This window comes from Callithrix jacchus, chromosome 10, assembly GCF_049354715.1.
Source record: "Callithrix jacchus isolate 240 chromosome 10, calJac240_pri, whole genome shotgun sequence".
NCBI classification, from domain to species: Eukaryota; Metazoa; Chordata; class Mammalia; order Primates; family Cebidae; genus Callithrix; species Callithrix jacchus.
This window is the reverse complement of record NC_133511.1, coordinates 130,433,188-130,457,369: the sequence shown is the minus strand read 5'-3', so window position 1 is coordinate 130,457,369 and position 24,182 is coordinate 130,433,188. Positions and strand designations below refer to the sequence as shown.

Genomic DNA, 24,182 nt, shown 5'->3' with positions numbered 1-24,182 from the left:
CCTGTGGCAGGTGCGTAGGCAGACGGGCCTCCTCAGGCACTGTCCATCCTCCACGAGACCCCAGCTGGCTGAGAGGGGAGGCTAAGCCCCCAGTGAGCAGGCACAGGCAGACCAGTGCATGTGTCCACCCTGTGCAGGTGCCAGGTAGGGCCTTGAGGGAGCAGCCCTCCCAGGGCCCTGCCCCCACCCAAGTCCTGGCCTGGTGGCACCAGCATCTCCAAGCCAAGCATCGGGGAGAGGGCCAAGGAAGAGGGTGCCTGCCTTGAGTTGAGGGCAGCTGGAAACCGCAGGGCCTTGGAGCAATGAGGATGCATAGTGACTGGCACAGGCCGTGGCCAGGGCAGAGTCGTTGGCCCAGGGGAGACATTGGGGAGGGAGTCACCAACCCAGGGCGCTGGTCATATCCCGGCTCAGGCTGTTGGAGGACCCTCGGGAGCAGGCTGAGCTGCCCAACTGGCCCAGGTGGCTCGGACTTGTTGCCGTCCCCACCCCCTGGGGTCCACCTACATTTGGCTTTGGCCCCGCCCAGTCTGCCCAACCATTGCCTCTGGGGTCCCACCCACTTCTGGCTCCGCCCCCTTCCAGGGCTGGGCCAGAGGCTGCCTGCGTCCAGCCAGCCCGAGGGTGGGGGCAGCCTTTCACTCACTCCCCTCCTCTCTTCATTCTGTGCTCCAGACACCACTAACTGTATGGAAATGATGACGGGGCGGCTTTCCAAATGTGGTAAGAATCCCCCACGCTCACCTGGCACCTCTGCTTGCCACCCCACCGCTCATCCCCAGCCCGCTCTGGCTGACACTCGCCGCCCCGGCTGTCCCAGCTTCCCTGTATAAATGTAGGCGCCCAGCAGCTTAGGTGTCCCCGACCCCATCCTCTAGCCACCCCTGCCCAGCTCTAGGATCAGGACAGGCCCAGGAAGGGCTCCCCACAAAGGCCTGAAGCCAGTGAGGTCCCACGTGCAGGCTGTGGTCTGGGGAAGGGGCTGGTGCCCATCCCTCTGTTCACTGGAGGCTCTGCCTGGCAGGGAATGGAGGGGCCCACAGCTCAGGGCGCAGGTGTGGGTCAGGCTTAGGAAGTGGGGCGGAGGTGCCTCCACCGGCACACGTGGGCAGGGAGCGCAGGGCCCAGGAAGGGTGGGCTCTCTACTTAACGCCCCACTCCTCTGGTCGGCCCCTATCCGAGGGACCTGGGACGTGACTCTAGCTGCCTGTCTCCAGCCCCCCAGCCTGCCTCTCACACCCACCTCCTCCATGCCTGTCCACCCATCTGTCCATCTGTCTGTCGGCTGCCAAACTGTGTCCAAGCTGGTCGGAGGCTGGGCTTCAGGCCTCTCTGGGGAGGTGTAGCGGGCACACCCTCTCCCTGTCTTCCACCCAGCCTCATGCGGGGGGCCAGCAGCTGCCCCCAGGGCCCTTCGAGGCTTCAGAGCTCCCAGCAGGCCCTGGTCTTGATGCTGTCATCTCTGGATTTGGGGTGGGCCAGCCCTTGTGGCTGCAAGGTGGGGAGGAATGGGAGGGCAGGGCCTTCAGGCCAGGCCGGCAGGGGGAGGGAGGGAGGAAGGGTCTCACCACCTGTCCCAAGCCTCCCTTCTCCAAAGGAGCCCCAGGTCCTGGGCAACAGCTCGAAGGTGCTGGGGTCCTGAGCTCCTGGCCCCACAGTACACAGCTCCCCACGCCCCATGCCCCTGCTGGCGGCCGCCTTCCCACGCTTGCTGCCCGCTGGTCCCACCCTGCCCATCTCAGCCTCATCTCTGGGTTCCCTCCCTCGTCAAGGCCCCTTCGTTCATTCGTTTGTTTGTTCTCTTTCTCTCTCCTTCTCTCCCTTCCTCTTTCTCTCCCCTTTTTTTCTTTTTTTCTTTCTTCTCTCTTTTTTTGTCTGTTCTGTGTACCCAGGCAGCCCATTGAGTAACTTCTTTGACGTAATTAAACAACTTTTTTCAGACGAGAAGAACGGGCAGGCGGCCCAGGCCCCCAGCACGCCCGCCAAGCGGAGTGCCCACGGCCCACTCGGTGACTCCGCGGCCGCTGGCCCTGGCCCCGGAGGGGACGCCGAGTACCCAACGGGCAAGGACACGGCCAAGACGGGCCCGCCCGCCGCCCGCCGCGAGCAGCCTTAGACACACTAGCCCCCCCAGCACCGCACTGACCGCGGCTGCCTTGCCGCCCGCCGCCCGCCCTGCCCCAAGTGGACCCGCGGCCGCGCCGCCCGTCCGCCCGTCCGTCCAGACTGTTCTCAGAGCCTGGGAGGAAAGGAAGGGGCGCCGGGGCCGGCCTGCGGGCTCCGCCACCCGCGCCCGCTCTCTTTTCTCTCTCCTGTCTCTGTCTCTGCCTGTCTCTGACAGCGTCACTTGTTTCCACTCTGATACCAGGAATTATCCCGAAAAGTTAACATGTCACCTCCACGAGGCCATCCTCTGTGACCGAAGGCAGCTGCTGCGGACCCGCCCTCCCTCCGCTCCTGCTGTTGCTGCCGGGCAGCGCCCCGTCCACCCCGAGGCAGCTCCTCGCCTCAGCTCCGCACGGCCCGTGGTAGGAGGGCCAGGCTCGGGGGAGCCTCCTCCAGTCCGGCCAACCGGACTCCTGGTCACCCGGTCACCTGACCCCTCAGCAAGAACAGCCTGCCTGGAGGCCTTCTGGGGCCGGGACCCCCTGGTGGGCAAAGTAGCCGCAGGAACAGACCCCGTCCGCCACCTCCACGCCGCACTCAGAGGCCTCCTCACGCCTCGCAGGCCCGTGCCCCGCCTCCCCGGCCTCCCCGGGCTGCCTCCCGTCCTCTCGTCTCACCCTCGCCTCCCTTGCCTCCTCTGGGGCGGTTGTGGGCTCTGGCGCTCCTCCCTGGCTGAGGTGGAAACAGACGGTGGGGCGTCACAGCCTTCCTGGCCGGCCACGCCGCTGGGCTGGGATCACTGTTATTTATTTGCTGTTTTAATTTATGGAGTCTGCACCTCTGTTCAGGGAAGGGCGGCAGCCGCATCCCCTGCCGTCTGTGCGCCTCGGGCAGTGGGGGGTCCAGGGCCAGGGCGCCCTCTGAGGACAAGAGCCGGCGGGGTGCGGGGGGCTGGCGAGCTACTGTAAACTTTAAAGAATTCCTGCAAGATATTTTTATAAACTTTTTTTCTTGGTGGTTTTTGGAAAAGGGTGCGGGGGAGTGGGCGCCGCAGGCCCAGGGCCAGGTTCTGTTTCAGCCAGTTACTTCTGCATTCATCCAGCTAAGGACGGCGCGTTCCATCTGTCCTGGGTTCTGCTTCTCACTGTGGAGAAGCGGCTCCACCTCTGGGGGGCTCAGGGCATCTCACAGCAGGTGGCAGTGCCCATGCCCCTCGTCAAGACCCAGGCCGGGGCAGTCTTGGTTTTGTGTCCAAGGGTGAAGGGGTAGGAGAAAGGCCCTCAGAGGGCCCTTCCCACACACAGGACGGCAGGGGCACCGGGGGCTTTTCTTATTAAAATGAAAAAAAGTTGAAAGAAACTGAAGGACAGAAAGAGCCAGTGGTGCTCCTCTGCAGGGTGTTCTGTGCAGAGTGCAGGGGGAGTGGGGGCCGCAGGCCCATCCTGCTCGGTGCCTGCTGCCCTCCCTTCACCCCAGCTCCAGCTTCTGTGTTCCCGTGTGCCCGGCTCCCCAGGTGGGCACAGTGTCCAGGTGCAGCAGCTGGGAGGGCGGTGGCGGTTCCGACGCATGCCTTTACCACAGAGTCCATCTGCTTCGGTGCCCCTGCCTCCCACCCACCCCGTGTATCGACTTTGACGCTTCTGTTAACATCAGGCCTCTGCCACAGGCTGGGATTTCTACACATAAGAACAAGGTCCCATAGGACAGCAAACGCCAGGCGGGAAGGGCTCTCCATGGAGACGAGGACACGAAGCAGTGCCTCTCGCCCGCCTTCCGCTTTTGTGCTTCGGACACATACGGACTCTAGCAGGCACCACGGAAACGGGCACGCCCCTGCAGTGTATCCCTGTCACATACTGTGAGCAGCCACAGCCCCGGAACAATAAATCCCTTCCACAAAGACACGACGCAGCTCTTCATCGGGCAGGGCGGGCGCGCAGGGCTCTGGGACAGCCCGGGACAGCTTTTCCTTCCCTGCTTGCAGCCCCTGGGCCGCAAGTGTGAACGCAGCTTCCCTCTGCCCAGCTGAAGAGGGCGAGGGTCCGGGCAGCCAGGGTCAGAGGTCACTTCTGATGTGGGGGCCATCCCCTAAGGCTGCCCCAGCCTGAGCTGGGCTCCTGTTGAGGGCTGGGGAGGAGCACTCTTCGCACAGCACCTCTGCCACCACTGCGAGGCCTGCACGGGCCACCCTGGGCCTGGGCCTTTTCCTGGAGAAGGAGCCTTCTTCCCCCTCCTCACTTGGGAAGAATCTGGATGGGGTGCTGTGACCCAGCCTTGGGAGCAAGGGCCTGGGCTAGGCATAGCCCCTGGAGCTAGAGCAGGATGGTCCAGCCATGCCTGCCACAGAGGACAGCCAGGTCTGTGGGCTCCACTGGTACAACGCCCTGGCCTAGCTGCCCATCTGTTGCTGCAGCAGAAGGGCGGGTCCAGGCCCACACTGATGCCAGTGGCCGGGAGTCCATTGCAACCTGGAGGTCAGAAGCAGGCCTCAGCGGGGTCTGGGCGGAGGCTGCAGTGGCCACAGAGCTGACCCTGGAGGTCCATACCCACTCCCCTTCTGTGTGAAGGACTCGGGTGTGGCCGGACTGCACCCCACTGTCTTATCACGAGCAGGTGCTCCATGCAGTGGCTGGGGGCCACATCCCTGGTCTCAGTCCAACAGAAGCTATAGCTGCCCCACCTCCACTGTGACAAAAAGTTTCCACACATTGACAAGAGTCTCTGGGTAGGGGACAGAATCACCAATAGGTGACAACTACTGCCCTGAACTTCAAGCTGTGCCTGTGCCCGTCTCTGGAGGGAGCCACGGGGCCACCATGTTTGTCTGGCTTAGTTAGCTCAGGGCTCCGCTCAGAGCCCAGGACACAGGGAAGCTGGGCCGTCCTCCTCTGCCTGACCCTGGACTGCCAAGTGGCTCACAGGTGGGTGCCCTGAAGAGAAGGCACTTGGGAGGGTCCCAGGGGATCGGGGTCCATTCCAATCCCTGGATCAGTGTCCAGGTACATCTCACCTTAAGAAACAGGTTGAGAAAAGGAACGTGGCTGCCTGGTTCAGCGCGGCACAGGACAGACAGTCTGGGGGGTGCAGTGCCTGGTTCGGCATGGCACAGGACAGTCTGTGGGGCGCAGGCCGCGTCCTGACCTGTGTCCTACACGTGCTTCTCTGGGAGCGGCTGACACACAGTCCTGGGCCTCCACCCAACCTTCGCTTGTGAAGTCAGCCTTCTCAGGCACGTGGCTGGAGGTCCAAGAGCCCTGCCCGCTTCCCGCTGTGCTCAGGAAGGGCTGCGCCTGCAGTCCCATGCTGACACCAAGCTGTCTTGGTTGTAAATAACAGAACCCAAAGCAAGCTAAGCTGGAATCTGTTGGTATTTGTATAAAAAATGAAAACAAATATGGCAGGACTTCCGATGTGGCAGAAGAGTCTCACTCTACACCAGTTGGTCCTCACATCATTTCCATGAAGAAGTTAAAATGGAGACTGGAAAAATCGGGATGTGGCCGTGGGTCAGCCCACCCAGCGAGAGGACGGCTTCTGAGTCCCAGTCCTCGGTTCTCAGGCAGATAATCTGACAGGCACGTTTGGGGTCAGAGCCTGCCACTGCCTGGCCTGAGAGCTGGGCGCTGGTGACGAACCGACTGGTGAGCCAACCTGTGGGATGGCAGGTGGGTGGTGGGGGACAACAGTCCAGCCCCTCCCACACAGGACTCAACGCCAGCAGGCGGGAGGTGGGTGCTCCAGGAAGGGGCCTGCACGCAGCAGCCCTGGCCAGCTCTGAGCCTGCCCTGGGCTTTTCTCAGTCACTGAGGGCAGAGGCACAGAGCCCCAGCCTCCTAAGCTATAAGACGGAACAATTCCTGGTTCTACAAAGCCTCAGAGCTTGCAGGAGGAGGCTGGCGCCCACATGCCACTTCAGGGTGTGGCGTTCCTGCTGCCCTGCTACCACCCCCTACCCGTGAGCTCACCCAGGCCTGGCCCTGCCTCCCATCCTGCCTTCCTCCCGCCCTCCAGTGGCATACTGCCCAGGCCCTCCGCCCTCACCCCGGGCCACGCAGTGCCTCCCACTCACTCCAGTGACTTCTCCCAGTTCAGTTTCCCTTCCCTGGATCCACCCCACCCACCACCAACCCAGGTCTCTCGGTGTGATTTAGCAAGGGGTAGGGACAGCAGAGAGCCAGAGAGGAGGAGGAGGAGGAGGAGGAGGCCAACAACAGGAGGAAGAGCCAGCGGGACCTTCCAGGCAGCAGAGCCTGCTGGAGAGTGGGCAGCGGGGGCTGACAGACATGCAGGGAACATGACCTGAAGGGCCACGTGCATGCCGGCTGGGCCCACGGGGCTACAATCTACACTGGGGGGTCTCGTGCTGTGGAGTTGCCCTCTTGTGCCCATCCCCCAGGACCCTGTGAGGACGCTTTGGCCCGCTTGGTATATGCGTTACCTCCTATGGTTTCCGATCACCCCCATAGCTAAGGTACCACAGACTAAGAAGCTTCAGACACCAACACCTCACAGCTCCAGAGTCAAGGACTGGGCAGGCCTCACTCAAGGGGTCTCCCTGGTCTAAAATCAAGGTGTGCTCCTCCTGGAGGCCCCAGGGGAGAGTCTGTGGCTGCCTTCATCCCACAGCCCGGGGTCTCTACCTTTGCAGCCAGGAGCATGTGGGTGGAGCCTCCTCACAGCTGTGTCCATGTGCCCCTGCCGGCCTCCAGCCTCCGGCTTCTGCAATGAAGGCCTCCGGCTCTCACTAGGCCCAGACCATCCCTGCCTCTCAAGGTCACTGGCACCCTTAATCCCACGTGCTGCTTTCATTCCCCTTTGCTGTGCTGGGTGGCAGGTTCATTTCCACGAACTAGGATATACAGATACCCGGTGGTGAGGGACGTCTTATGCTGACCACAGCCCACCCTCCTGCCCCCGCTGCTTCACACGCATTCCACGTACAAACGTACCCCTCCCCCCGTGGCCCCAATGGTCTCCACTGAACACAGCACCCACTCCAGTCCCAAACCTCACATGCATCTCATCAGCTCACAGTCCCAAGTCACACCCTTTAAGCCACCGTGATCAGGTATGGGTGAGACTGGGCATTCCACCCTGGGGCAATTTCCCTCTATCCGTGGACCCCTAAAGCTAGAAAACCAGTTACCTGCTCCCAAAATACAACCGGAGGACAGACGCAGAATGCCAGTCACCAACATCCCTGTTTCAAAGGGAGTCTGGCTGGGTGTGGGGGCCCAGCACTTTGGGAGGCTGAGGCATGAGGATCACCTGAGCCCAGGGGTTCAACACCAACCTGAGGAGTGAATCTTCACCTCTACAGAATATTTCAAAATCAGCCATGTGTGGGCTCGCAGCTGTGGCCCTGGCTACTCGGGAGGCTGAAGGGGGAGGATCATTTGAGCCCGGAAGTCTGAGGCTGCAGTGAGCTAGGATCATCCAGTGCTCCAGTTTGGGTGACAGTGAGACCCAGTTGTTCATGCATACGTACATATGGACGTGACACACACACGGGAAACGGCAGGGTGCCCGTGTCGCTGCTCCCAAGAAATCCAAAATCCAGCTGGGCACACTCCCTCAGGTCCCAGCCAGGCCTGGGAACTCCTTCAGTGGGTCCCGGGCCCTGCTGCGCCTCAAGACCACACTTTCTTTTTATGAAACGTGGGAAGTGTTTGCTTCCTCCCCGATCATTTTTGGGGGCCCAGGAGCCTCATCACACCCCCTCTGCCTCAATCCAAGCCAATTAAGTTTCTGATGGTGTAAATCCCCTCAGGGTTCTCATGGAGCTTCACCCCACAAGTGAAGGGCTGGGGCCCATGGCAGGTCCTCCCACAGCTGTCCCTGCTTTCGGCATCTGTTTGGGTGACCCGGGGCATCCACTAGCCACAGGCTCGCTCCAGGAGCTCCAAGCACACATTCCGTCAGTGTCTTTAGCTAAGAACTCCCGAAGGCAGGGTGCACACCGTTAAATCTTCCTCCACTAGAGGCTCCCTCTCGCGGCCGACGGACCTCAGCAGTGAAGGGAGGGGCCAGGCTGCACCTCTGGCGCCTTCCACGCAGGCTGCCCACCTGCACCTCTCCCCCACGGACCGGGCTCTCCGTGGCTCCCGTTCCTTCCTTTCTGAGCTCCCACCTGCACCGTTAACCCCCGTGTCTCAGGATGGGCGGTTCACAGCAGATCTGACTCTCAGAGCCTCCACCGCCCAGCCCCTCAAGCCACCCCCACCCCACCCTTCTACCATGTTTTAAGGGTGTCGTGGTGTTCTCTATCACCTTCGAAATTCTTCCAGCTTCTGCCCAATTCCAAAGCCACTTCCAGCTTTCTAGGTTTCCTACAGCAGCACCTCATGCCTAGAACCAAACTCTGCCCTCAGCTCCTGCTGCTGCAGTTGCCGTGGGCTTCGTGTCTGGAGACAAAATGAACTGACATCAAACGGGCCCACCAGGCTCGTCAGCAAGGCCTGTTCCTTCGGGCTCCCTCCTTCCCGGCTTCTAGGAGTGGCCTGCGCTGCTGACTCAGGCCTTTCCCACGTCCACGCTGCCTGCCTGCTCGGTGCCCTCGGCCCTCCTGACAACACTGGGCCCATCCAGATAACCACCCATCCCGAGGCCAGTGGTCGGGAACCCAGAACCCTCCCCAGCCCAAGGTCATGGACCAGGAACCCTGAGCTCCCCCGTCCCAAGGTCACGGATCAGGAACCCTGAGCTCCCCTATCCTGAGGTCACTGATCAGGATCCCTGAGCTCCCCTGTCCCAAGGTCACGGATCAGGAACCCTGAGCTCCCCTATCCCAAGGTCAGATATCAGGAACCCTGACCCCTCCCCAGCCCGAGGTCATAGATCAGGAACCATGAGCTCCCCCGTCCCGAGGTCACTGATAAGGAACCCTGAGCTCCCCCGTCCCGAGGTCAGTGAGCAGGAAACTTGACCCCTCCCCATCCTGAGGTAAGTGATCGGGAAACCTGACCCCTCCCCATCCCAAGGCCAGTGATGGGAACCTGATTCCATCTGCAGCTTCTATCCCACTGTGCTATATATGGCAACACGCTGACAGGCACTCAGGATTAGAACACGGATCTTTTTTGGGGACCATATTGGAGACCATTGTTCTGCCATTCAGAACAGAGACCACCGAGACTGAGTGAGCCAAGGCTGCAGGTGGGGCCGAGCCCATACCACTGAGCTCCCCCACCTCAGTTTATAGGCCTCCTGTTCGGGGAGGGAAACTGAGGCCGAGGCAGGAAGGCTTGGCCAGGACTCCAGGTTTTGTAAGAAGCCAGCCCAGTGGAGGAGAGCACACAGAACAGTCCCCTCAGCCCAGGAGCAGGATGAGTCCACCAGACTCCCAGCCAAGCAGCAGGTGCCCCCGATGCCAGCCCTCATCCCAGCCGCCCGATCAGCGGGTGCCCCCGATGCCAGCCCTCATCCCAGCCGCCCGATCAGCGGGTGCCCCCGACGCCAGCCCTCACCCCAGCCAAGCAGCGGATGCCCCCGACGCCAGTCCTCACCCCACCCGAGCAGCGGGTGCCCCGACGCCAGCCCTCATCCCAGCCGAGCAGCGGGTGCCCCTGACGCCAGCCCTCACCCCAGCCGAGCAGCGGGTGCCCCCGACGCCAGCCCTCACCCCACCCGAGCAGCGGGTGCCCCGACGCCAGCCCTCATCCCAGCCGAGCAGCGGGTGTCCCCGACGCCGGCCCTCATCCCAGCAGAACTGCGGGTGCCTCGACGCCGGCCCTCATCCCAGCCGAGCAGCGGGTGCCCCCGATGCCAGCCCTCATCCCAGGGGAGCAGTGGGTGCCCCCGACGCCAGCCCTCATCCCAGCCGAGCAGCGGGTGCCCCCGATGCCAGCCATCATCCCAGCAGAGCAGCGGGTGCCCCCGATGCCAGCCATCATCCCAGCAGAGCAGCGGGTGCCCCCGATGCCAGCCATCATCCCAGCAGAGCAGCGGGTGCCCCCGACACCAGCCCTCATCCCAGTAGAACAGCGCGTGTCCCGACGCCAGCCTTCATCCCAGCCGCCCTCCCACATGGGAACGTGTGCCCGTGACTCCCACATGCCCTGGGGACCCTGCAGCTGCATCCCGAGTGTGAGACCGGCATGAACATGAGCCCTGGACACCTCCTGAGGCCGTCCCACAGGCTCTACACATGCTCCATCTGAGGCTGCCTCCAAGGCTACAGCTGGAATCCTGGAGTCCTCCTGGACCCTCCAGCCCAAGTGGGGACGGCCCCAAGTCCCCTGCACCCTACAGCACTCAGTCCAATCTTCTCCCCAGCCTCTGCCGAGCAGCCAGGCCCCAGGTTCACCAGCACACAGGAACCCAGGCTGTGTGTCCCACCTGCTGCTCCCTGTGGCCTCAGCCAGGAGCTCCCTGCACACCCCAGTGGGGCGTTAGCCAAAGAGGCAGTCTCACCAGGCCTCCCCCGCCCTGCTCCTGCCCTCCCTTGCCCAGGGGCTCCTTGCTGCTGGTCCCTGCCTCAGGCTCCTACACTCAGACCCTTCAGTCAAGTTCTGTGGGCATCCTGGGGCCTCCATTCTAGGGGTCCACACAAGAGCATGGGTGGGTGACACCGAGCAGGTCTCTCTCTGGGAACCGGGATTGGCTCCAGGCACTGTACATTGGGGTATTTGTGGATGTCAGAGGAGATGCCCCCAGCTGACTCCAGCCACGTTCTGAGGAGCCCAGAAGCTGTCAGCTCTCGGGGTGGGAGGAGAGACAGGGCAGGGGAAGGGTCTCTGACCCGCCGCTGTCCCTGGGAGAGCCAAGAACTGACCTGTTGGTCACAGGTGCATCCTGCAGGCGGAGCCTGAGGCCAGGGGAGCACCACGACCTGGACAGGCCCCACTAGCTAAGTGGTGGGGGTGGGGCTGCCCCAGGTCACTGTCCAGCAGGTGCCGTTGGCAGGGGCCTGCAGTCCAGAGGTATGTACCAACCAGGCCCCCCTCTCTGCTTTTCAGCCCACCCAGGTCCTGATAAGCTCCAGGCTTCAGCTTAGGGCCTCCCTCCCTGCAGCATGCACCCACCCACTCCCAGGCTGAGGACATGAAACTGCTTGCCTCTGGGCCCAGCCCCTGGGCCACATTGTCCCGGACAGCAATGGCCCCTGTAGCAGAGCCATTGCTTTGGGCTGGCCCAGAACCCTTCGGAGAAGATGCCCCCAGCTGACTCCAGCCACATTTGAGGATCCCCACCACCAGCACAGGGAGAGGCAGGCGGCTGAGGCAGCTGGGGAGAGCAAGAGACACGGAGTGTGTGCTTCACCTGTGGGCTGGCTATAGACCCCCACAGGGAGTGAGGGGTGAGTCTGCTCTGACCTCAACTCTCAGGGCAGCCTCCCGGGTGCCTGCTCCTGGGACTGCCCAGTGTGTGTGGGGGTCACCGAGACGCTGAGATGCACACAGGCTCTGACCTGAGAGAATTCTTTTTATTAAGAGTGAACAGATGAACTAAGGTAAGCGGGTCTCGGCCTTCTGCTGGTGTAGCATCTCCACGCAGGACCTCAGCCCCGTCCTGGCCCTGCCTGAGGACTGCACCATGGGCACTCCTTGGGCACAGAGAAGGCAGCAGGAAGGGGCAACAGGAGCAGGTGCAGGGCACCCCACACTCCAGGCCTCGCCCACCTCTGAGCTGCTAACAGCCAAGACCCTGGCAAGGCCGGGAGAGGAAGGGGCAAGCAGGGAGGGGGTCTCTTGAAAGCAAGCCCCACCCCCAAAGCAGAGCAGAGACCCCAGTCTGCAAATCACGCCCTCCTGGGGGGCGCCCCCCCCCAAGAGTTCCTCCTTTGAGGCCACCAGCACCCCGGGGAGGGCAGGGGCTGCACGGAGACCAGAGAAAGGAAAACCCCACAGAAGAAACTCAAAGCATCAGCCCCACGTGTCTGCGGAACGAGCAAACGGGCCCAGGCTCTTCTCTACAAACGGCCCGCGTCCATCCGACAGGAGCCACAGGACATGGCCGGGCCACCTGCGTCTGCAGCCCACACCAGTGCAGCCGGGGCCCTCTCAGACTCGCCGCACGTGTGCCCAGCATGTGTGCACGCGCAGGTGCACGGAGAGGACACACACCACCGTCTCTTTGCACACGTGCGCCCCTGTCTGGCCGTGGGGCTCATCTCTCCTTCACGTGGTTCTGTGCTCCTGGGCCCCCGCTGCCGGCCCCGTCCCCGCTGCCCCCACTGTGGACCCCACCAGCCCCACTGCACAGCACCTCGGTGAGGTCGTCCATGATGGCGGTCTCTTTGGGGTCCAGCAGGTTGAACTCCCGGGCAAAGAGGATGAAGTGGACATACAGTGTGTTCAAGTGTCCGTGCAGCTCCAGGGCCAGCGTCTCCTTGAAGTGGGCCCAGTAGATGTGCGCCAGCACGTGGAAAAGGTGTCTGCAGATCTTCCTCACCAGGGACTCAAAAGAGCTGGGGAATTCTCTGCCTGGGGGAGGCCGCAGCGTCAAAAGCTGCAGACTTCCCTTGGCTCCAAGAGAGGCCGGGCCCCTGGCACCTGGCCTGGTGGGTCTGGTGCCTGCTGCCCCACCCTGACCCTGCCACGCTCCAGGCTGCAAAGCCCCAGCAGCAACAGCTTCTGCCCACCAGCAGCACTACAGGGCCTTGCCAGTCCCGAGGCCGGGCTGCAGAGGCTTCCCTGCGAGCTCAGGCTCCGGAGCTACAGCTACCCCGAGGGCTGAGCGCTCGCTGGACCATCCTGGCCCTCCTCCTCAGGGAGGGGCCTGTGACCGGGCACTTGGGACCCCATGTCTCCCCGACAGACGTCTCCCGGGCTTGGACGGAGGGGCGATGGTGGCACAGGTATGTTGTCCCATGCTGTCCCTCTGGCAGCACAGAAGTGGCGTGGAGCCCCACCAAAATCTGGACACGGGCTCAGCAGCTGCTCCCTAGCCCAAGCCCCCACAAGCTAGGCAGTGACAGAAGCGTGAGAGGCAGAGACTAATAGGAGCCATGTTGAGCCACATGGCCCAGAAGGCCAGGGAGACGGCCTTCGGCCCTGGCTGGGCTGACCCCTGCCCAAGGGCTCCAGCCTCACCCCACAGCCCAGGTGGCCCCATGCTAAGCAGGGACTGGGACGGTGCAGCGCCACCCTCCATGCCTCTGCCCCTCGAAGCAGAGCCTTGGTTGCTTGCAGCCGCATCCTGAACACCCCCTGCCCACCCTGTGAGGATGACCGCCCAGTGCTGGAGGAGGGAAGACGAACCGTATTTTGTGGGGAACACGTCCTCGTCCGTCACCAGCTTTTGCACGGAGCTCATGACGAAATCGACGTACTGCGGGGCCGTGCACTTGACCTTCTTCCCCCGCTCATCATACCAGTAGTACTGTCTGTGGGGACAGACACACCGTCAGGGTGCAGCCACTGGGTCCCACCCGTCCAGGTCATCTGCGGGCAGAGGTGGCGCCAGCAGCAGAGGTGTGGCAGGCCCAGGTGTCTCCCTCCCCAGGCAGGGACCCTCCCCGGACGCCTATGGGCACTGCCCTGCACTCCACGGAGGGATCGGCCTGCGCAGACTTAGAACTACGCCAGGATCACACTGGGGACCCTGCCAGGCACATGGCCGAACACACCTGTGATCAAATGAAGGGGTCATCTTAATTTCCTCTGCTTCTAAGTGGCTTCAGTTGTATTAACTTAAACAAATGTGTGCTGTTTTTCTGTTGTATTTTAAAAGCATAGGCTCCTTCTCTTCCCAGGAGGCTGTGCTGCGATTTGTCAGCCAGGCTCCACCCTCCGGGAGCGCCCTTCTCACTGCTAGAAGCCAAGCCTCTCTCTAGGGGATCCAGGAGAGTGCAGTGGCCTCTGTGGGCACCTGCAGTCAGCAGCCTGGCTGGGACAGGGCCCACTCCGAGGCCCCTCTTGCCCCGCTATGCAGGGCAGCCGGTCCTCATGTGAGACTGGCAGCCCCAATCAGGCTGCAGCATCCCAAAGACATGGAGACCCTGGGTTTGCCTCTTACTGCTGGGTCCAGCCATGACAAGGCTATGTTCTAGTTCACGTCAATATAAGGTGACCCCAGCCCCTAACACCCCTCTTTCCCCAGCATAACACCAAGACTCCGGGCACCCACCTGGAGTCCACCACCCCCATGGCACTGGGCCTCAGTCCCCCAAGGCCATGCCCGCAGCAGCTGCCCCACAGGCCCACCCACAGGCAGTAGGGAATGCTGTGGTGGGGCTGTTGACACCTGAGACATGACAACACTACGGGTTGGGTTTCCTCCTAGAGCCAGCTCCCAGCTCACCACAGTTGGCAAGGGGCCACAGGGCATGGGGCAGTACTGGCTGCCGAACAAACACTCCCGCCACAGCGTGGCCACAACCAGCATCGCCTCCACTGCCCAGCCAGACCAACGAGGAGCCTCGTGGTGCCAGGCTTAACACCAAGTGCTCCCACCCCCTCATCCAGCCACGGTTCTGCCTGGAATGGCCCCGGATGGGGCAGCATAAAGATGGACCCAGGCTCCACTCCAGAGGCTGCTCGTCTTTCAGCTGGTACCAAACACTGTGCCCTGGATTCCAGAGCCCACCCAGCACTTGGGGAGATGCCCCGAGGTCCGAGACAGGGCCACTGGGGGTGTGGTGAGAGAAGCCATCCTTCTCGCTGGACGTGGCGCCTCTGGTGTCTCTGGGCATCCCTTTGCTGTGTCCAAAAAGCCCCTCAGTTTGTGCACTGCAGGTCCAAGGGGGAGTCACCAGTTTACCAAGAGGCTAGAGGAGACACTGCAAGCTGGGACCCCGCCCTCTGCAAGAAAAATGGCGGCCAGGCCACCTCCCCACACCACCAGGGCCCTAGGACAAGCCCCTCCCGGCATCCACCTCCAGAACTAAAGCAGGAGCTCTCATGCGTGCTCCATGCTGGGCTGAGTCAGGCCACCAGAAGGGAAAGTGCGGCCCCAAAACGGACAGGCCACAAGGACGGGCGCGCAGCACGAACATCTGCCTCTCAGGTGCCATCCTCCCCACAGGACAGCTCTGTGTGGCCTCTGCACCCACCTGCCCAGGCTGCAGGCCTCACCTTAGGCATCGCCACTGAGCTGTTAGACCCTCTGAGAATGCAGAGACAACAGGCCTTTCGGCATCAGCTCCTCGAAAACTATGTGGAGAATGCACGTATTCCTGCTGTCCTGCGGTTCCCAGATGGTATGGGGAGGCCTGGGACCCCGAGGGCCAGGTTGAGGCTCGTGTTTCTGGGGAAGGGACCCAGTCAGACACTGGCTCCAGGGACGCTGACGTCTGACCACAGGTGTGAGATTGGTCACAAAACTGTGGAGGTTAGAGACAGCAAATGCTTTTCTGTAATCTAAAGCAGCAACTGAGGGACACTGCAGATTGTCCCATCTGTTCCGCAAGATGGAACTCAACTGTTTCCTTTTCATTTTACTTTTTATCACTTAACTGTTCTGGTATATGGTTCTATGAATGAAATTTTATCCATGTGTGCACGCATTTACGACCACAATCAGGACACACAGTGGCTCACGTGGCCCCTCACAGCCATGCTGCTCTGCCCCCAGCATGCCAGGGTGGCTCCTCGGGAACGGGCCACAGGAAGGAGTCGTGCTGTGCATATCCTGAGCTGGGCCCCTCTCACTCGCGGGAGGCCACTGGGACACAGCCACGCAGTAGGCGTGTCGGGAGTCCACGGCTTCCCAATGCCCAGACCAGCCCCTGCAGAGACGGACACAGCGTGTTCATCTGTTCAGGTGTGTCCCTACCACCAGAACAGAGTCCCAGGCGGCCACATCCTGGACAGCACCGGCATCCTGATGGGCATGTGAGCAGGTGGACAGTGTCCGCCCACAGCTTCAGCATGCATTTCTCTAATTGCTAAAGACACACAATCCAGAATCGCCTCACCTGCCATCCTTACACCCTCTTCGGTGAACTGTCTGCTCATGTATTTTGCTGACACTGTTTTGTTTTCTTGCTGATGAGTTGTGTGAGTTCTTTGTGTATTCTGGATACCAGTCCTTTGGGGGATATGAGATTTGCAAATACTTTCTCTCCCAGCCTGGAGTTTTTCTCTTAAAAGTGTCTTTCTTGAAGCAAAAGTTCTAAATTTCGATGAAGTGCGATTCGTTGGTTCTTTTTCATCAGTGGATTGCACCTTTGCTGTCAATCTAAGAACTCTTTGCCTAATGCCAGGTCGTGAGGATTTCCTACGATTTCTTCCAAAAGCTTTAAATAGTTTCAGATGTTTGCATGAGGCATGAGGGTTAGTCAGTGTTTGATGCTTTCCCAGCAGCATTTGTTGAACAGACTATCCTTTCTCCCTTCAATTTCTTTCACTCTTTGTCAAAACTGAGGGCCCCATTTGTGTGGGGCTATCTCTGGACTCTCCACACGTTTGCGGGTCTATCTCTGGACTCTGTTCCATGGAGCTGTGTATCCGTTTCCTCAATGCTGCACACTGTTGATTTCTATAGTTTCATAGTAAGTCTCAAAAGTGTGAGATTCCTCTTTTTTTTCAAAATCGTTGTAGTTATTTCAATTAATTTGCCCTTCCATATAAATGTTAGAACTGGTCTGTGACTCTGCTGGGATTTTGCTTGGGATTGCACTAAATCAATAGATCAGTCTGGGGGAGAATCTGTGTTTGCAGTCATCTTCCAGGTAGGAAGCGCAGTGTCTCTCTCCATGATGGAGACCTCAGGTGATAGGTGTGGTGCGTCTCTCCGTGATGGAGACCTCAGGTGATTGATAGGTGTGGTGCGTCTCTCCGTGATGGAGACCTCAGGTGATAGGTAAGTGTGGTGCGTCTCTCCGTGATGGAGACCTCAGGTGATAGGTAAGTGTGGTGCGTCTCTCCGTGATGGAGACCTCAGGTGACAGGTAAGTGTGGTGCGTCTCTCCGTGATGGAGACCTCAGGTGACAGGTAAGTGTGGTGCGTCTCTCCGTGATGGAGACCTCAGGTGACAGGTAAGTGTGGTGCGTCTCTCCGTGATGGAGACCTCAGGTGACAGGTAAGTGTGGTGCGTCTCTCCGTGATGGAGACCTCAGGTGACAGGTAAGTGTGGTGCGTCTCTCCGTGATGGAGACCTCAGGTGATAGGTAAGTGTGGTGCGTCTCTCCGTGATGGAGACCTCAGGTGATAGGTAAGTGTGGTGCATCTCTCCGTGATGGAGACCTCAGGTGATAGGTAAGTGTGGTGCGTCTCTCCGTGATGGAGACCTCAGGTGATAGGTAAGTGTGGTGCGTCTCTCCGTGATGGAGACCTTCAATTTTCTGCATCGGCATTTTGGAGTTTCCAGGATGCAGATCCTGGAATGTCTTGTTAGGGTTATAACTAAGGATCTCATTACTTTTGGAGGTATTTTAAATAGTTTTCAATTTCACATTGCTAACACAGAGCCATCACTGATCTGTGTCTTGACTTTGCTAAATGTAATCATTATTATTGGCTGCAATCCTTGAGGTTTTCCCAGTCCCGCAATGTGTGCACAGGGGTACAGCAACACCCCCCATCCACAGGGGATGCACTGCCACAGCCCAGGGATGCCTGAAACCCCATCAGCACGGAACCCTAAACACGCTGCACTTTCTCCTATGCATACAGTACTAAGATGAGAACAGGAAGATCAGATTGACTGATAGGGTCTCGCTATGTTGCTAGGTTGGTCTCGAACTCCTGGCCTGTGTAGCCAAGATTACAAGTGTGAGCCACCACAGCCAGTGTCATTTATAAATTGGGGACAGTCAGCTGCAGTGAGTGGCTGTGTCGCATCTCAGGGGGCCCCCTGCCGGCCTCCTGGACCAGCTGCTGCTCCCATGGTCGCATCCTCCACCCACAGATCCAAATGCTCCACATGCACCGTGGCTGCCACTTTCATAGTTACATGACTGCGACTTTTTTTCCCTTCCTCACAACTTCATGAAGAGATCTGCTCCTACCTTAGACCTTGGCAACCTCAGCACAGTTTTCTTTCTACTCAAGAACGTTCATTCGCCTTTCCACCTTTAGGTCAGGGAAGCCCTTTGTGTCTCTTTGGCAGATGTTTTGGGATTTTATGCTTTCCAAAGAGTTGGTCCATTTAATCCAAGCTATAGAACTGATCTGCACAGAGGGTTATCTTTTTGCAATACTTCCTTATTATCCTTTTAACATCCTCGGGGTTTACAGCCACACCCCTCTGTACGTCCCCGGGGTTTACAGCCACACCCCTCTGTACGTCCCTGGGGTTTACAGCCACAGTCCACACTCCACTCTACGTCCCCGGGGTTTAGAGTGACATTTCTCTCTACATCCGTGGGGTTCAGAGTGACAGTAGCTCCTCTTTACTGATAACTGCATTCTCTCTTATCTTTGTATCTACTAAATGTTTACCAATATTATCTTTTCAAGTAATCACATTTTGATTTCACTGATTTCCCCTGTTGTCTTAATCAATTTGGGTGCTTTTGTCCTTATTTACTTTCTTCTGCTTCGGGTTTATTTTGCTTTTTCTCAAGCTTTTTAAAGTTGGAAACTTAGATTGAAAGTCATCTTCTTTTTGTAAAACCGCATTTAATCCTGTAAATCCCCTCTAGGCACTGCTTTCATTATGTCTCACAAATTCTGACAGGCTGTATTTTCACGTGTGTAGGTTTTGAAAGTCTTACATTTTTCCTGAGGCGTCCTCTCTGGCCCACGGATTCCTTAGAAGTGTGCTGATGTGCAAGTGTTTGGAAACTCCGTTTTCTGTGCTGACTTCCAGTTTAACTCCACCATGGTCAGAAAACTTACTTCATATGGTCCTGGTTTTAAAAATGTGTTAAGGGCTCTTCTGTGGTAGGTGTGACCCATTGTGGTGGCTCGTCTTTGTGCTGCTGAGGCTGCAGTGTCCATCCTGACTGCTGGTGTCAACAGCCTCCCTGCCCTCACTGACTTGTCTCTGAGGCTCTTTCACCAGTGCTGGAATCTGCAGCACTGCCGTGATCCTGCCCATTTGTCCTGCAGCGCCTTCAGTGCGGTGTGTCCCAAGCCTTGCTGTTTGTGCATACACGTTCATGGCATGATCTCTCTTCCTCAAGAGCTGCCCCTTTCCTAAAGCTGGAACCTTTTCACTCCTGCTCATTTCTTCACTCCAGGACTCCCTCGGCCTGAAACAGCCACTCCCACCCCCTTCTGAGGCGGGTTTTCTCAGCCCCTCTTCTCCTGTCCTCCTACTTCTAACCTGCCTACACCACAGCATCTACAGTGATGCTACATTGGGACACTGGCACCCAATTGCTGTGTTGAAAGCTGAACCCCAGATGTGAGGGTGTTTGGAGATGGGGACTGTGGGAGGTGATGAGGTCACAAGGCAGAACACTCATGAACAGAGTGAGTGCCCTTCTAAGGCCCCAGAGTTCCCTCACCCACCTTCCAGCAGGAGGGCGCTGTCTGTGGACCAGGAGGGGGTCCTCACCAGACACTGAATCGGGCTAAGCAGACTCAGTGATGTGATCAGTGCCCCCTTCCTGGTCCACAGACAGCAGATCTTGACCTTGGACTTTCAGCCTCCAGAACTGCAAGGAGTAAAATTCTGTTGTTCACAAGCCACCAAGTCTATCACGTTTCGTGACGGCATCCCAAATGAAATAGAACAAAGGAGCTTCTGGCAGACACCAGAGAGCTGGCTTAGTTTAAAAATCTATCCTCATACGCTGTCCTGACTGGTGCATTTACACCAGTCCCGTCTGCTGATCAGTCGGCATTTAGGTTTTCCGCTGTTTGCTGCCTCTGTTGCTCGTTCCTTGTGGTATTTCTTCTTTCGGGCTTTCTTTTGGGCCACTTGAATGTTCTGTATTTCATTTGAAATACCTATGATGGCCCCGTGTCTCTACACACAAGCTCTACAAGGCTGCTCAAAGGGTGGTTGCAGGCACCTTAACCCTGTGTGCTCGATGTGGCACCTGCACACACGCTTCCACTGGAGCGTGGCAGCTCTCCCACCCACAGCCCCACCGCCGCCACAGGCCCTCCACCGCCACAGGACCCACCCTGCCATAGCTGTCCTGGGAACGGTGCTGCATGGGCACTGTCGGACACTGCCCTTGTCCTCTTGTACCATCAGTTGCGTCTCCAGAGCAGGTCTGCTGGCTGTGAGGGCCTTGGTTTGGAGTGACTTTGGACACTGGCCCGATGTGTAATTCTGGGGTGACCGTTCTTTCCTCCCAGCACTGTAAGATGCATGGGGCTTCTGTCTTCTTTCTGGCCTCCTGGGTTTCTGACGAGCGAGCGCCACAGTCATTCACTGTGGCACCCCTTGTCAGGACCACGCCACACCATCTGGCTGCTGATGAACAGCTGCCAAGGGCTTTTTCTTTGCCCCCACTTCTCAGCGTTTGGTTTGTGTACGTCTGCACACGGCTGTCAGCCTTACATGGGGTCTGCTCAGCTTCTTAAGTCTGCAGGTTTGTGTCTGTGGGAAGCTCTCAGCCATTATTGCTGCAGTGTGTTTCTGGTCCCACCCCCTTTCTTCTGAGTCCGACATCAACCTTTTTGGGACTGTCCTACAGGCCCCAGTGGCAAGTGACCCTGAGGCCTCTGGGAAGCTTCCGTTTCTCAGTTTGAGTGGATTTCTGTCCCTTGGCTGGACAGGGTTCCTGGGAAGGCATCATATGCAGCTAATTCACAGACATCTATACCACCATGATGCTGGTTCCAGACGCAAAGGACCCTGGGTGGCCTAGGCCCTCCGAGGGGACGTAGGTCTGCCCAACTCCACATCCTTTGCTTCTCCAAGGAACCCCTTTTCCAAACAAACCCAGTGCCACAGAGCACCAGGAGCAGAGCCACTGGAAGGGTGCCAGGCCCTGCCTGCCCAGGAGCAGGGCAGCTCGGCCAGCGCTTTGCCACAGGTGGCTCCGGAGCCACAGTGGACACAAGGCTCTTGTGCAGCTCTCGGGCACTGCTCTGTCACCTCGGGATCACCTCTGCGCCTGATCCACAGAGGCCACCTCCATCTCACATTGAACTTGCGCCCCTCAGGGTGATAAGCATTGTCCCCATCATCTTCCCGGGCTGGGCCTGGCCGTGACACCTCATCTTCCTGGGGAATTAAGAGTGAAGCCAGTTGTTGTCTGTACCTGCCCCTGTGTCAACCAGAACCAAACCCAGGTGTGACCTGTCGGGGCCATGAGGGCAGGGCCAGTAGGGCTGAAGCCAAGGGGATGCCTGCCACCTGGCTGTGCAGAAGCTCCCCGTGGCTTATTGAGGGCAGAACTCAGCTTTGTCTGGGGAACACGTCTCCCGGTGCCAGGGCAAGGAAAGCCATGTCTGTGGGCAGGATGACTTTCAGGATGCACTCACAAGCCCACCTTCTGTCCCTGACCTGCGTGCACTGACAACAGCGGGACATCAAGGGAAGCTTCTGCCCTCCCCAGCTACACACGTCCCAGGCTGAGCCCACCAGACCCAGATGCCTCCTGCCTGCAGCCTCCAGCAACCCAGGCCTGGCGGCGCTCCTTCCTGTGCTACGCAAGTGGGGTGCCCAAGGCCACTAAGCAACACTCACTTACTGACGAAATCAGGGCGTAGTGCTTCCAGGAGAGAGCTACCCAGCACCAGGCCTGTTGCACAGTCGTGGAGATGGCACCTGAGCCCCCGAGAAATGAGTGGCGGAGCAAAGAGCTGTGGCCTGCCCAGCCCAGCCCCCACTGTCCGTCTCAGAGAGCTCTCACGGGAGCCGGCTGAGAGGGGCTCTCTGCAATCTTAGGGCATTTCCGTTTGGAAACATCTCTGCTCCTAGAAACACACCCCATCAATCCCCACCAGCTCCTGCACCTCCCAGGATCCACTGGGGACCCAACTGGCTGGGCCATTGGTCCCTGAGGGACAGGAGGTGGACGCTGTGGTGGAAGGCCTGTGCTAACACTTCTCAGGATCTCTAGGTGAGAACGGAGTCTGAGAGGACAAGAGCTTGGGGTGACAGGGGCTCCCGAGAGGAGCTGGGCTATAGCCAGGCCGCACTCACGTGTTGCACACGGCCATTGTCTGACACGTCTCTCCTGTGCAGAACTCTGAGATGGTGCTATACTGCAGGTTGATGTGGTGGAAAAATGTTGTGGCTGGAAGAGAAGGAGCCAGATATGAAAAACGCCAGGGCCGAGCCACCCCGTCCACCCCTGCTTCCGGCAACAGGTGCGGAAGCTCGGCTGGGTGAGCTCCACCAGTCCACGGGCCACACTCTCCCCTCGCAGCAGGGGGCTGCCGAGCACCAGCTGTGGGGGTCCTCCTCAAGGACAGCCTTCCAGGAGTAGCGGGGAAGAGGGGCAGCCCCCAGGCCCACATGCACTGTTGCGAGCGGAGCAGGGAGGAGGGAAGGGGCCCCACCCCCAGGCCCTCGCGCACTGTTGCTGGCCAGCCACTCGTTGAGGTCAATCTCGTGGGGCAGCACCACCAGCTCCTTGAATTGGAAGTCGGTGATCCTGGCCTTGGTGTGCTCGGGTTCCAGGTAGGCCTTCCTCTCTTCCGCAGCAGGCTTCTTGCCATTGGGCTTGGCTTTAGACTTCCTGTCAAGAGAGGAGACACAGTGTGGTCACTGTGTGCCCACCAGACCCAGGGCTTGCCCATGGGATCACTTGTGGCAAGTGCAGGAGTAGAGAGAGCCGCCTGAGCCCATCCAGGCAGCCCTGCCTCCCTGCCAGGCTCGTGGGGACACCAGCAGAGAGGCTGCTCACAGAGGGCCAGTGGAGCTGTCCGGCACAGCACCTCCCGGGGAGGAAGGGCTGGCGCTATCACTTGTCATCATAGGGCCCTGCATGGAGGGCATCCTTACCACCTCCTCCAACCAGGGAGGGGCCCAGGGATTAGGGCCCCCAGAGCCTGGCCTCCAGCTTTCCAGTGCTCTTGGAAGGACAGCAGAAGCAAACCCTCTGACTCCTGGTTTCTTCTGAGTTGGCCGGCCTACCCCATCCCCAGCAGCCCCAGTGAAAACATTGCAGGCCTTGTGCAGGACAGAGCAGGCACCTGCCCTCCTGACTGGCTGTGAGCACTGGGCCCTGGCATCAGGAGGCAGCCTGGCCTGCAGCTCCAGCATCCCTGCTGTCCACCAGGCCTGGGGAGGCCACAGGGTGATGGGGACAAAAGGTCTACGTGGCAACTGACCTTGTCCTTATTTTCTTCCTTTCTTCTGTTTTGAAAAGTTGGTAATGGTTTATTTAAGAGAAAGAGAAAGGAAAAATGCTCCCTGAATGCCAGGGAAATGTTTCCCTTTCAGCTTCTCACAGAAATCTTCACCTTAAAAGGCAACAAGTGCAGGCCTCTGGGGGCAGTGCTATGAGTGGCCAGAGCCAGGCAGGGAGCAGGGGCAGGGCCCATGGGCCCCAGGGCTCCCATTCTGCTCTCTCTCCAGAGCACAGGGCATGGGGTCCGAGGAAGAGGAAGCACAGGTGTGGATGGGCCACATGCCACGTGGGCGCTTAGGGTCCCCACAGTACAGGGGTGGGACAGACATGGACTTGAGCTTCCTTGCAGCCTGCAGCCCCTCTCCCGGATACAGCGAGGCACCCAGGCTCCACACCAGCCTCTGCCAGGCCATGGCCAGCATGTCCACCACAGGGTAGGCTCTCCCCATAATGCTGGGCCTGACCCTGACCACCCGAGGGCAGGCCTGAGCCTCCCTGCCTTGTGCTCTCACGGCACACCACACCCCATCTGGGCAGCTACAGGTTGGGCTCAGCCTTCCCATTTGGAGGGGTAGTTGCAGTGGGGACCTAGGCTGCCAGGCGGGCTGCAGAGCCATCTCCCTGCTCTGTGTCTTAGGAGTTGTGGCACCTGGCAAGCTCCAGGTGGCAGTTACCAGGAGGTCACGCAGGGCTGCCAGCAGGAGCAGCTGTCAGCATGCTCACTGTCAGGGTCTGCCCCAGGTCCCGCTCAGGGAGGCTACCCTACTGACAGTCCTGCGCTCTCTCCAGCCTTCCAAGTCAGAGCAACAGTCCCCTCCGTCCTCAGAGGGCTGGGCAGAGGCAGAGCCTGGAGACCTCGCTTCCCTCTGAGGCTCTTCTCCCAGGCTCTGACTGTGGTCAGGAGGTGTCGAGCAGCTGCCCCTCCAGCACTGGCACCTCAGCCTCCCTACCTCCCCCTGTCTATACCTCTTCACCTAGAACACA

The 24,182-nt window shown here is 59.5% G+C and overlaps 2 protein-coding genes across 42 annotated transcripts in view; one reads left to right on the top strand and one right to left on the bottom strand.

Moving 5' to 3' along the window:
• Window positions 1–4,008, top strand: part of BRSK2 (BR serine/threonine kinase 2) — a 69,725-nt gene extending 65,717 nt beyond the window's left edge. For 8 of the 25 annotated variants that reach the window (XR_004730828.3, XR_004730825.3, XR_013523625.1 and 5 more), the window contains 2 exons: window positions 676–723; window positions 2,369–4,008. Coding sequence is in view for 13 of the 25 variants with exons in the window: in XM_035263816.3 (XP_035119707.1) it covers window positions 676–723; window positions 2,369–2,388 (68 nt within the window). In the remaining 12 variants the exon portion in view is untranslated. Of the gene's footprint in view, window positions 1–675; window positions 724–1,892 lie in introns of all 25 variants that reach the window. The other 17 variants (XR_013523622.1, XR_004730827.3, XR_013523626.1 and 14 more) reach the window with 3 other exon arrangements.
• A 7,503-nt stretch (window positions 4,009–11,511) lies between these two features.
• MOB2 (MOB kinase activator 2) overlaps window positions 11,512–24,182 on the bottom strand; it is a 76,250-nt gene continuing 63,579 nt past the window's right edge. For 5 of the 17 annotated variants that reach the window (XM_035263820.3, XM_035263822.3, XM_078341798.1 and 2 more), the window contains 4 exons: window positions 22,405–22,583; window positions 22,046–22,139; window positions 13,308–13,432; window positions 11,512–12,530 (listed from right to left, as the gene is read on the bottom strand). In XM_035263820.3, coding sequence (XP_035119711.3) covers window positions 12,214–12,530; window positions 13,308–13,432; window positions 22,046–22,139; window positions 22,405–22,583 — 715 coding nt within the window. In that variant the 3' untranslated portion in view covers window positions 11,512–12,213. Of the gene's footprint in view, window positions 12,531–13,307; window positions 13,433–20,069; window positions 21,122–22,045; window positions 22,140–22,404; window positions 22,584–24,182 lie in introns of those variants that run through there. The other 12 variants (XM_078341795.1, XM_035263823.3, XM_009008735.5 and 9 more) reach the window with 9 other exon arrangements.